At 50.7% G+C, this 12647-nt stretch overlaps 1 protein-coding gene across 1 annotated transcript; it reads right to left on the minus strand.

The window, feature by feature from the left end:
• Nucleotides 1-531: 531 nt before the first annotated feature.
• Nucleotides 532-12356, minus strand: Akr1b1 (aldo-keto reductase family 1 member B). Its single transcript, XM_075953554.1, has 10 exons — nucleotides 12051-12356; nucleotides 7402-7569; nucleotides 6644-6760; nucleotides 5608-5685; nucleotides 5193-5315; nucleotides 4666-4772; nucleotides 4287-4368; nucleotides 3728-3811; nucleotides 2704-2786; nucleotides 532-933 (listed from the first exon to the last, which is right to left on the minus strand). The coding sequence occupies exons 1-10, from the start codon at nucleotides 12114-12116 to the stop codon at nucleotides 891-893; spliced, it is 951 nt and encodes a 316-aa protein (XP_075809669.1). The 5' UTR covers nucleotides 12117-12356; the 3' UTR covers nucleotides 532-890.
• Nucleotides 12357-12647: the final 291 nt, after the last annotated feature.

Below are 12647 nucleotides of genomic sequence, written 5' to 3' on the forward strand. Positions count from 1 at the left end.
GAAGCCAACAAGAGCATGAGAGGCCCAAAACCTACTCCATAACCTCAGAGTGTCCACCATATCCAGCAGATGTCAGCTCTTGTACCTTTCTTCCGTCTAGATGCGGGGCTCCACAGAAAGCCTTGTTTTGCTCAGGTAGAGCTGCCTTTTGATTTTGACATTCATAGAGAGGAGGGCCACCTAAGTAATGTGTGACATCAAGGAGCTTTATGTCCTAGCAGATAGCCCTGGCTACAGCGACAATTGCCCAGAATCTTGTAAACTCTCAAGATTCCTGGGTATGACCTGGCCAGACTGCTCAGTCTCCAGAGGCAAGGTCCTGACACCCTCTGTTTAAGTTCACCATGTCACCAGGATGTAGCCCAGGATGCGTCCTACCCCCAACACCAAGTGTCAAATGTTAGCCTAAGGGTCCTCATTTTGTTCACAGCTCATCAGCCTGTGCTTGGGTACTCAGGGAGGGTAGGCTGGGAGTGCGGCAAACGCGGCCTAGTGTTCCGCAGAACAAGAATAAAATGGAACACCACCAAATTCACAAAAGCAGTTTTTATTTGAGGCAAGAAGTCTGACCCAAAGGACTACAGTTCTGAGCACTTAACTGTTAGTGGCACTACCTGGACTATAAATCTTGCTTCTCTTTGGCTGGAAAGGGTTCTTGTGTTAAACGTTCTCGGGGGGCGGGGGTGTGTGTGTGTGTGTAAGAACGGCTGAAGGAAACCCCTCAGCTATTGAGAATGCTCTCCAGGGCCTATGTCAGATAACAGACCCTCGTTGTCTGAACCTCAAGGTTTCACCCAGTGCAGAGGACACAGGCCACACTACACCTGCAAGGACAGATGAAGCAGGAAGAACAGGTACAAGTCGCTGGGGGAGAGCAGGCATCCACAGCTTCAGACTTCGGCATGGAACGGGTAATCCTTGTGTTTAGCGCAGCTGTCAGAAAAGAACACATGCGCCTTACAACTCAGCCGCTTCCAAAAGCTGCATCCACTTACTGTGTGTATGTGTGGGGATGTGCATGCTACAGGACGCACGCTGGGGGTCAAAGGACAACTTGTGTGAGTCAGTTCTCTCCTACCACGTGAGTCCTGGGGATGGAACTCTGTTCATCAGTATTGGTTCCAAATGCCTTAATACACCCAACTATCCTACCAACTCTCAGAGAAAAGTCTTTGACTGTAATAAGTCACCTACAGAGAAATCATGTCTGGTCAAGCAAGCCAGTCTGAAGACTCTTCCGATCACACACATACAGCAGGAAGAGCTGCTCAGCCTCTAGGCTCCTCCTGCCTCATGATGTCATGAACTGGCATGCATGTGAAGAACTGCACCCAGCACTAGGGGTGGGGGCACACTGGGCAGCAAGACCTGATTCTTGCCTCCTAGCAACTCAGACTAGCTAGCAGGAGCATACAGCATCATATCGACACAGGACAAAAAGAGCAGAGATAACGAGACAGCGGAAGGGTTTAAAAAGCTGTGTAATGCTGAATCCCAAAGGGCAAGTAGAACAGCAGCGGCTCTCAGGAGAGAGGTGAGGGCACTTCCTTGCCATCTGGAACAAAAATAAGCACCAAACAGTGGCTAGGGATTTGCTGCAGGAATCAGGGGAGGGGCTGGCATGTAGCCAAGGCTCACAGTCTATTTGGTAGGGCCAATGCCATATACTAGGAACAAAATGGCAAGAGCACTGGGAAAACTGTCAAAGCCTGCACACGTGTGTGTGACACACACACACACGCACATGAAAAAATAAAATCCAGTAAGTTCTGCAATGAAAACCAGAGACAATCCCACGAAGTCCCAGCTGTCTCCTGCTCTCTGGAGTTGAAAGGGCAGGAGGGTAAACAGAATGTGAAGAAAGGTTATTATGTTACTCCTCAGAAGAAGCTCGTGTTTTCATTAAGTCTGAAGTCAGTGGTTCTCAACCTTCCTAATGCTGCGACCCTTTAATATAGTTCCTCATGTTGTGGTGAGCCCCCAGCCATAAAGTTAATTGCTACTTCGTAACTGTAATTTTGCTGTTATGACTCATAATGTAAATATCTGATACACAGGATATCTGATATGCAACCGCTGTGAAAGGGTCATTAGGCCCACAGGTTGAGAAGCGCTGCTCTAAGCAAAAGGGCATTCATTGTTGGCTTCATTTCTTCCCAGACCCCTAATGCAGCTCTACTGTGATAAACATCAGAGGTCAAGAGTGAGCCAGGCCAAGAATACACTGCCCTCCCCGAACACTCAGACCACACAGCTCTCCTGACCCACCAGCAGGACAGGCTCACTGTAACAGCAAAGGTGAAGCTGAAGGGTCCTTGGTGACTGAGTGGCATTCTAGACCATGGGGCTTTTCGGTATTAGGGCTATCCTGAGCCCAGCGCCAGGGTCTTCCTATCAAAAAGTCACATGCAAATTATTCTAGGAAGGTAGGCATCAGTTGAGCCTCTGGGATCCCCGGAGTTCAGAAAAGCAACTAAAATGTCCAAGTTGGACCAACTGTGCTCTAGCAGGAGGAAGAGACACTGGGCAGGGCTTCGGGCAGCTACCTCCCCTGGCTTTCTGCATTGCTTCCTGCTCTGCACGGATGAGAGACGCGGTCTGTGTGAAAGCAGGGTGGGCTGCACACAGAGCCCCTGGGGCCTGGAGAGATTCTGCTTACTCTACATTACTAGGTGACAGACAGTCGTCACGAGACTCACTCACCTCATCAAGGCACACACCCTCCAGTTCCGGTTGTAGCTGAGTAGAGTGGCCACATCCTCCTTGCTCAGCTCGAAGTCAAAGACCTTACACACAAACAGGAGAGGAAGGAAAGCCGTGAGCCCTGTGGTGAGAGCAGACCAACGCCATCAAGTTCCAGGCGGCTCCCACTGCCTGGAGTGCAGACGGCAGGGGAGGAGATGAACTTCAAGAAGACTGTTAATTGCTCTCCACAGGAAAGTGAACAAGACTCTGCTACACACTCTTGTGATTACAGCCATGGAAAATTATGCAAAGAATGCACAGTAAGTTTAAAAAAAGAAGATGAAAAACACTAGGTCAGTATTTGAAGACTTGTCATCTACCACTTCTTTCCTAATACTGCAGAATATGAGATGAGTGATTAGCCCGTTTCTAACAAGACAAGCCTTTCTTCCCACATATTTGCACAGTAAGTGGCATGGTCTTGGAGGTATTGACTAGTCGCTGGTTATGTCATCGGAAGCACCCCAACTGTGGCCTATGGGGGACTACCTGGGGCTGACCGCATAGAGCTACACTTCCTTGGTGGTGCCACACTTTGAGCCAGACCTCAGCAGAGCGTCCCTTTGCTTAGAGAGAACAGAGGTTCATGGGACACCAGGACTGTCCTGAAATAGCTCTTTCCCCAGCTTGCCCTCTCACCTGGTAGCCTGAACTGTTGTGGAAGGCGTGGGTGGTGGTGTTCTGAATGCCACACTCCTGGTGCCCAGATATTCCCAAGCCCTGTTCATGACTACTTAGGCATTTTATAGTCAGTGTAGCAATTTCACGGAGCACTTACTGCAGAAGCAGGGACCACTGCACTGTGTCAAGTGCTATGTGCGCCGCAAGGACTTGAGCTTCACAATAGCTCTCAAAATAGAGATTATTTTATTTGAGTGCAGTCAAATGACTTGCTCAGAATCACAGCTGGGGAAGGAAGAGGAACTTGAGCCCCCCCCCCCATATCACGGAGGGAAGCTGGGTCTGCCAGCTGGGATCTTACCTTCAGGTTCTCAGCAATTCGTGCTGGAGTCACAGACTTGGGGATCACCACCAAGTTCCTTTGTATGGGGAGGCGGATCAGCACCTGTGGACACACCCCAGGCAGTGTGTTATCTCACAGTCTACAACTGCACAGATAGAGAGGTTCAGAGACATCTGGTGACACTCTAGAGTCCTGCTCTGACAGCTCAGGCATATCACAAGGCCACAGTAACCACTGCACGATCCACAGGACCCACGGGAGGAAGAGAACGTCTCCCACACTGCAGGTAGTAAGAGCTCTTCTATTTGTAAAGGGATGAGCTTTCATAAACACTAGTAAATACTGTGTCAATGTCCAGGCTCTCTATAAAGGCAGCAGGGACAGAAACTATCATTCCCAGACTACATGGCGATTAATCTTTGAAAGCTCACATCTCTTAACATTGTATTCTAGGACTCCAAACAAACCATACTTCCAGAGGGGGCTTTATGGAGTCAGCTCCCTCCACTCCTGACTAGCAGGGACCAACAGGAGCGCAGTTCAGGCAACAGTCTTGAGTAGCTGGAAATGGCCATACCTGGGCTGTAGTTTTATTGTACTTGGATGCAATTTCCTTAATCCTGGGATCCTCCAGGAGAGAAGGGTCTTCGGGCTTGGCCCTGGAACAGACGGTGAGGTTAATAATTGTCACCACTGCCACTCAAGGCAGCTGGCCATCCCAGCCCTGACCCTCCCCGAGTTCTGGGTGGTTGGCCAAGCTCCTGAACTAAAGCTGGGTCGTGATCCACCTGCTGACCTTTGTAAGAGTGTTCATCTTGCTCCTTGAAACATCAACCTCCCAGGAAGCCCAGTGGCCCCAGAGAAGGTCTGCATGGCAGCACACACGTCCTCTCTGGGATATCAAGTCATTCCTTGTAGTCATTCTGATTTACAACAGCCACCCCATGGATGCTCACCAGGGCCTGTCAGGAGAGCCAAGGGGACTGTATGCAGTCACCACGATGCCTTTGGAATGGCAGTATTCAATCAGCTTCTCTTGAGTTAGGTACGGGTGACACTCAATCTGCAACATAAACAGGAGGTTGGTTGTAGCAGTGGGCACAAAAGCTAGAAGTCCCGTCTCTCCCCACATGGAAATGTCTGCCTCCCAGACAGGCTGGAACAACTCCCTACATTTCCCAGCTGGTGACCTTCACATTAAGAACAATGATTTTGTTACCAGTGCTCTACAGCCATAAGCCTTGGCCACTTACCAACTGATAAGGGCCCGCAGATCTCGCTAGCTAGCCACTGCTCATATCAGAAGCCACGTTTTTGCTGGCTAAGTCTCAAATCCTATTTCCATAAACCTTCCTCTCCCAGATGGGCCTGTCTGTAGTGGTGAATCAGATCTCAGGATGTCCTGGGTGATGTGGACCAATAGGTAAGAGCTAGGACTAGCTGATAAAATAGCATGTCAGCATCCTCCCTGGGGGAGGCTCACCTGATTAACTGCAGGCTTGTATTTTAAGCCAGGTTTGTTTAAGATCCTCTCAATCTGAAGAGGGTTGAAGTTGGAGACACCAATCGATTTCACCAAACCTTCATCCACCAGCTGTTCCATGGCCTAAAAGGAAGAGACGGTTATTTGGGTACTAAATGGATCCCCCCAAAAAACAAGGACGAGAAGCATGTCTGTGTCCATTCCCTCCCCATTCATAGCCAGCACCTTGGCCTTTCAGAAGCTGAGAAGGGCACGAAAGCTGGACGGGCTTTCAGGAGACAAAATAGATAACCATGGAGACAGGATGATTTATACATGGTAAGAGGCGGCAGAGCAGACAGCTCACAACTGGCTCACATGCAAGAACAGGATACCAGCAATAAATAAGGAAGGGTCTCAGCCAGAGTCATCTTACCGTCCAAGTGTCCACAAAATCGGTGTCACTGGGAATCACATTTCCTGATGCATCCAGTGGGAAATAATCAGGCCCAGGCTGTCATTAATAATAAAAACACACATATACAAAATGATCAGTAACAGTTCTTTGCAGACCTGTTTTAATCTTGTAGCATTATAAACACAGAGGAAGACGGTGAGAGGCAGATCTGGCAGCCAGGATGAAAAGAAACTAGAAGGTGACCCTGATGGAAGTCCTTGTCGTGACTGGAGTTCTAGGCAGTCAGATGGAGATTCGGACACGACCAAGTCTGAGATTCATTCTGCCAAGGGGAAGAGTACAGTAGAAAGGAAGGCGCTCAAAGCTGGAAACTCAGGGCACGTCTCAGCTGTCTCTCAGGCCCTAACACTATCACCCTGTTACCGCAGTCCCTGCTGGCTTGTCATACAAAAAACAAAGGGTGAAAATCAAGTCCCTCAGGACCCAAGAGACCACAGTGAGCTAAAATAGCTGGAGGATAAAACCCACAACCTTTCAATCTGGGTAACCATGCAGAAAAACAAGCCAGGGGCTAGAGGCAGAAAATGTAGTGATTCTGAGTTCTGCGGTGCAGAGAACCAGGTTGTAAACATGCGTTTACACAAATGAGAATGACCTGGAATGGAGGTACAGACTCCTATGTGTGAGCAATGTGTGCACAAGCCTGGAGAAGGGTGGGCAGCAGAGGGCGCACTGCACCTGCACCTACAGCCGAGGGCAAGAGGGTAACAGGAGCCAGAGTAGCCATGTTCATCACCAGGAGTAAATTCTAGAAGCACCGGGTGAAGAGTGGTGCTTTCCAAACTCCAAAGGTGCATCTGAGTCTCCAGTGGTCCGGATGGTGGGAGAGGCATGAGGCTGGTTCTAATACATTATGGGTGATGACACTGATGCTGGTTGGAGGCCCACACCTCGAGCAGCAGAGACAAGAAGAATCAACCACCTCCAATGTGCTAATAAGGAAGATAACATGGCACCTGAGTCACAAGGACTCAATCCCAGCCGTGCCTCTTACCTTGAAGCCTGTTGGCCAGTGAATCAGGTAGAGATCCAGGTAGTCCAGCTGCAGGTCGCCGAGCGTCTTCTGGCAGGCTCCTTTCACCATGCTCTTGTCGTGGAACGTGCACCACAGCTGGAGCCAGCAAAGATATATCTCATCCCCACTGCGCAAATGCCGCTTCCCAGATGGAAGCCACACAGCCCCAAGGCAGAGGACACACCTCCTCTCCCCATAACACTGACATTAGCAGTGGCTGGAGAGCTCCCAGTTCATATTGGGGACCCCAACTTTCCAAAGGAAATGTGGGATGGTCAGGCCAAGGGCACCTCACAAAGACCAAACAAGGCATAACTACGGAATGGACAGGCCAACTATAGAAGCAGAGGTGCTAAACACGGTCTAGGTCTACTTTCCTGCCAAGCTGATCTTCATGGAACCAGCCACACCCTCCATTCTGGGCTCTTTTGTGTACCTACGGCCTCTAGAGGCCAGCGGTGAAACCCAGTCTGTAAATGGGAACTAAGTTCTGCCCCTGAAGAAACTCCTTAAAAAGAGTCACCTCAAGCAGTCTCATCAGCACAGGGCTCTCTAATCTATAGGTCCAACAGAGAGATCTATAGGTGAACAAGCACCAGGTCCCCTGTGGGCTTGAGCTGGACCTGGACGAATCACCTACCCAGAGCTAACTGCCATCATGCTTAAGTGAACCCGACTGGCAGTCAGGTCCCCTGGCTGAGTGTGACTCGGGCCCCAGGATCCTGGCAGGTCGGTACCTTGCTGACGATGAAGAGATCCTGGCGCTTCACCACCTGCTCCTTGAGCTTCTCCTGGAGGGCCACTCCCACCTCCTTCTCATTCTGGTACACCTGGGCACAGTCAATGTGGCGGTACCCAAGGTCAATGGCAACCTTCACAGCCTCGGTCACCTGGCCAGGAGGGGACTGGAAAGGAAGGAATATAAGCCATAAAATTCAAAACAAAACCTTGCAGAGTTTGCACAAAGCCAAGGAAGAACAGCGGTCTTGGATCAGGCTCTTCTTCTGCCATTACATCTGTGGGATAGCATTCCACAGTCAGCCCCCAGACAGGGGACCAAGGTGTAATGGCGCATTCTTTCACCTTAGCAGAGCCTGACAGCCACTTGCCAGCAGCACAGATTGCTCGAAGCCAGTTGTATGTATGATCGCATCACTCTGGAGGGAGAGGCTTGAGAGTTGTGAGGTTGAGGCCAGACTGGGCCATACAATGATGCCACGTCTCAAACAAACAAACAACAACAACAAACAATCCCCACTAGCTGAAATCTCAGGTAATGAAGAGCGCCATTTCATTTCAATAGTTAAAGATATTTAGCATACAGCAAGAGCTCAATTGCTGCTGACTCGGTGAATGAGAACCCAGTCTAGGAGGTGGACACTGACGGATGGCCCCTCGGAGGTGTTAGCAGACAGAAGTGACTGGAAAAGAAGACAGAAGCTTTGGAAAATTACCAGAGTTACAGAACAAACGTGGGAAGCCTGGCCAGTAAGGCAGAGGACAGGCCTGCATGGCCCGGAGCTTCCCCAGCCCCCAGACTGCACAGCGACATTCCCTAGCTCCCGGCTCCTGCCTAGGCCAGAGAACCGAACAAGACACTGCGGGGCACTGCTGATGAACACAGCACATTCCTTCGGAGAGCTGGGGCAGAAGCAAATGAAAAGAAAAACTCCCCAGGGCCGCCAGCAGCTGCCAACATCTACTTTGTCTGGAGCCCTGTGAACAAAACAGTCTGGGGAGAAACTATGGAACGCCAGATCAAGTCCATCACCGGCACCTGTTGGCAGGGGCGCTTGCTCCTCAGCCAGCAGGGGAGGAGGCTGCCTAGTGGAGGGGCCGTGCCATTCCAAGGTGTGAGCTACCTATTAGACGGTTGAGCAAACTCTGGTTTCCCTGAGGAACCTCAGAGGGGACCTATGGCTTCTCCACCCTTCCATGGTCGAAGGAACTGTTTCAGCATACGCAGGCGAGGGCTCCCCTACCACGGGCTCTCTGGGGCACCCAGACATAGCTGTCGCTGATATTAGCTGCGAGGGGCAAGCACATCTCTGCCTGGGAAAGACAGCGTAAGGGGGCCTGGTGAACTGGGGCTCTGCCTCACAGCACATGCTGAACTTTTGCCAGGATTTATGTGCTTTCATTGGCTCCCTCTTCTGCGTGCCTTGTAGTGAGCCTACTTAGGGCCGGCAGCACTTGGCTCTGGACAGAGTGCTGGGCACAAGGTCCCGGGATGAGCAAAGCCAAACATCTGCCACAGCCACCAAGCATAAACACAATTTGAGCCAGGCTTTGAGGACTCCGTCTCGGGGCCTGCACTGACATGCTAAGGGGACCCCCCTCAGCTAGCGTTCTTTGCTGGGAGAATGTGGGCCTACAACGCCCTGGAACAATGGGGCCAAAAGTGGCTGAATCCTGGTGACCTTACTTTGTAACTCCCAATGGAACGCCAGGTGAGCATCTAGTGGCTGTCGTGGGTATAGCCAGTGAGCTCCCACCCCGAACGTGACTTCTGTGCTTGTTTTCTGCTTCCGGTTAACTTGATTTTTCTGTCCCTCAGCGCTTGAGAGCAGACTACACTAACCAAGACTGCAGGTTAACTCGTGCCAAACTAAAGTCCACAGAAAAGTCTGTGCGACGTTTTCATGGGAAGACAACGATGGATAAAGGCTCGAAGTGCAAGAGGTCAAGGAGAAAGCCTGCTCCCAGAGGTGTCCATCCCCAAACCCAGACCCCTGGCAGCTTAGTAAGCAGGCTTACATCTGCCACACCTGCAAGTCTGAGAGAAAACCCACAGAATGAGCGAGGCACCACCTTCATGCCCTACCCACAGTCACCACAGAAGCACTTTCCACTGTAGGAGTCAGAGACACCAGCCTCCCTTGTTTTGATGCTGTGTGTTAATCTTCCAGCTCAGTACCACAAACAGCAATCCCAAGAGATAAAGACCGAAACCTCAAGAAGGACTCCCTCCCCAGCCTTATCATGCCTGGAGCCTGGTTTAGCACCAGCACTAATAAAATGCGCTCTACTGTAACAAATCAGTCCATCTGTCCTGATTTTAAGACACAGCTCCACCCAGGAGAGATGTGGATCCAGGAGTGGCCCTACTTAGGCAGGATTTATTTGAATATTTTTGATCTTGAAGATGGAGAGGCTGAGGTGCATAGCCTGGTCACTGGCAGGAAACCAAACTCCTATTTTGAAGACCACAGCTCTTCTCCCTGGCCCCAGGACTGTCAGTGGAAGCTCAGGAAGCAGCAGGACAAGTCTTGCACATTTTTCTCCTAGGAACAGGTAGTACCCCAAAGAGGCAAAAAAATCGGACTTGATACCAAGATCTTGTTGGGGAACAACTAGGTCAAAAAATCTCAAGACACTCATGGTTGGGAGACCCAGCGAGCATTAACTGGAAAGTCTCTCCGTTCCTGGCAGCGTCCCTAGTCAACACGGGGGAGAGACAATGGCCATGTCCTTACAAAGACTTTCAGCTAGGTCAAAACATTATCAGTCACAGGACACTGGTCTGTATCAGGTTAGCTGTGTTAACGGCCTCCTGGCCACACAATCCTATGGGTGTACTTACTATCCAGTGGGAAAGGCAAGTCAGCCAGGAAGAAACTCCATTTAAGAAAGAATGTCTCTCAGCTGCCTGAAATCCTCATCCCTAGGGATGTGTGTGGGGGGGGTTATGAAGGCCCCAAGGGAAGAGTGGATCACAGACTACCAAAGTCCTGCTGCTGGTCTGTAGGGTACCACAGGACCACTGACACGTTTCTGCGGCAACAAGAAACTGCATCCACGCGCCCTCCCCTGAGACTGCCCCAATAGTTACACTGTTTGTTATCTACCAAGGAACATGCACACATATGCAAGCAGCAGGTTGACATTCTTTTTCAAAAAGGAAAACCTGCAAGTCTCTACTGGCCTCGTCCATCTTCCCTCCACTCTCTTCCATACGAACCTCACCTGGCCCCAGAAACACAAGTGGACATGATCTCAACATAGTTTCCTCTCCAGTATATTTTTTGACCTTAACCTAACACATGACTTCAGGATCCATTCTACACGTCAGGCACTGTGGGAAGTGACGGAACTATCTGTGAAGAGACTAGAAGGATTTAAGCATGTAAACTTGTTATTTTAAACAAACATCTGTGGCATGCTCTCCAGCAACAGACTTGTGCAATTTTCCTCCTTACGTATCTGAGACGATCTCCAAATGCTGGCCTGTGAAATCAAGTCCTAAAGCTATGACCATGGTTTCTGGGAAAGGGGATAGAACTAACGCAGAAGAGCCCTACTCATACTGTGGGTCAGGTCTTCCGAAACTTCTCCTGTAGTTTCGGTGCCTGTGTGTGTTGTGTCCTGCAGTTGTGCTGGCTGCAGCAGGGACACCGTCTTTCTCATCACTCCCATGCACGGAATTCAACCTGGCATGGTGGTAATTCAATGACACCTCTACTAGAGTCACCAGCGGCCCTCTGGAAACTCCGGCTGATCTACTGCCTCGTAATGCGCTCAGAGACAGGTAAGTCTACACCCTGCTTCTTCCTCGCCCAATACATTCATTACCCATCTCAACTGTAATTTGGGTATAAACGGACTCTGTCCTGTTTCACACCATGTTTCTCTTTCCCTCCCTGTGTCTAAGTGTCCAGGTCCATATTCAAAGTTCCTTTAAGACCCAGGTTACAGCGGTGGGATGTAACAAATATACATCCATGGACAAACTACCCTACAAGTAGCTTTAGAACTGGGTTTTTCTCTGCTTCAGTAATGCCACCAAATCTGGTTCCTTGGTTGCCACATAATCAAATCGGATACAGCTTTTAGTTTTTAGTTATCTGTTCTGTTTTTTTCCCCCTTCCGAATTTCACTCTGATGTATCAGGCCCTCTTCTCAACCCTGCTGTGTTGGGTTGAGTTTTGGGGGCTGTCCCACCAGGAGCCCTCTTCTTTATCAGTGGGTGGCACCCAGCAATGCGGAAGCCAGATTAGTCCCCAGCGCCTAAGTCGACAGAAAAACAGGCGAGTTCCTGGCAAACTCTCGCCTCCTAATTTAATCATCTCGGGCCCATTGGCCCAACTGGCTCATTCCCGAGAGAGCAACATCCGGGGCCCAGTGGGGACAACCCACACGTGAGGCTGGGGCGCCACAGGTGCCTGATGACAAAGCCTGAGGCTCCGCTTCTGATCCTCTTGTCGGGTCCCGGTGGGGTGTGTCTCCACCTGGGGCGCCCACGCGCCCTCCAGCCGCTAGACCCGAGCGCCACACGCGGGGCCGGGCCCCGATGTGCAGGACAGGCCCCGCCACTCGAGCCCCGTTCAGCGCAGGCCGCTCGGGGTCACCCACGCGGGTGGCGGGTTCGGCCCCTCAGTGCACCTACCTTCCAAGTGCCCAGGCCCAGGGTGGGCATCTTGGCGCCGTTGTTGAGCTCCAGATGGCTGGCCATGACCGCTACGCGATACACACCCTAACAGACAATTGTGCGGCGCTGGCTCCGGCGCGCACCTTTAAATAGACTCAACGGCTTGCAGAAAGGACGCCTGCGATTGGTGCAAGGCGGAGTAAAGGCGCCTTCTCATTGGTCGCTGCCGCGGTCCTTGAGGGGTCGGCGAGGATGCTTCTCCCTTCTAGGTCCTAGCGGCGCGGAAAGCTCCAGCTGCTTTGCCTGCGCCCCACGTGGCAGAGTGTTTGTCTGCTGATGTAGCGGCAGAATGAGCCTGTTCTGAAAATAACCCGCAACCTAGAGATACAGAAACTGGAAAGAAGTTTTGGTTTCATTTTAGAGCCCAGAAGATGTTTTGTGTCTTTTCCAATCCCAGAAAGACAATTTTCTGAAATCCTACACAAGACGTTTTCAATCTGACGGAGCAGATAGGCTTCAGGTGTGTTTAAGTGCGCTCCCCCCCCCCCTTAGATTAAAATGCTTGTAACTGTTTTTGCAGAATACCACGAAATTTACACCACCCTTTTGTGTATC

This window comes from Microtus pennsylvanicus, chromosome 19 (assembly GCF_037038515.1).
Source record: "Microtus pennsylvanicus isolate mMicPen1 chromosome 19, mMicPen1.hap1, whole genome shotgun sequence".
NCBI classification, from domain to species: domain Eukaryota; kingdom Metazoa; phylum Chordata; class Mammalia; order Rodentia; family Cricetidae; genus Microtus; species Microtus pennsylvanicus.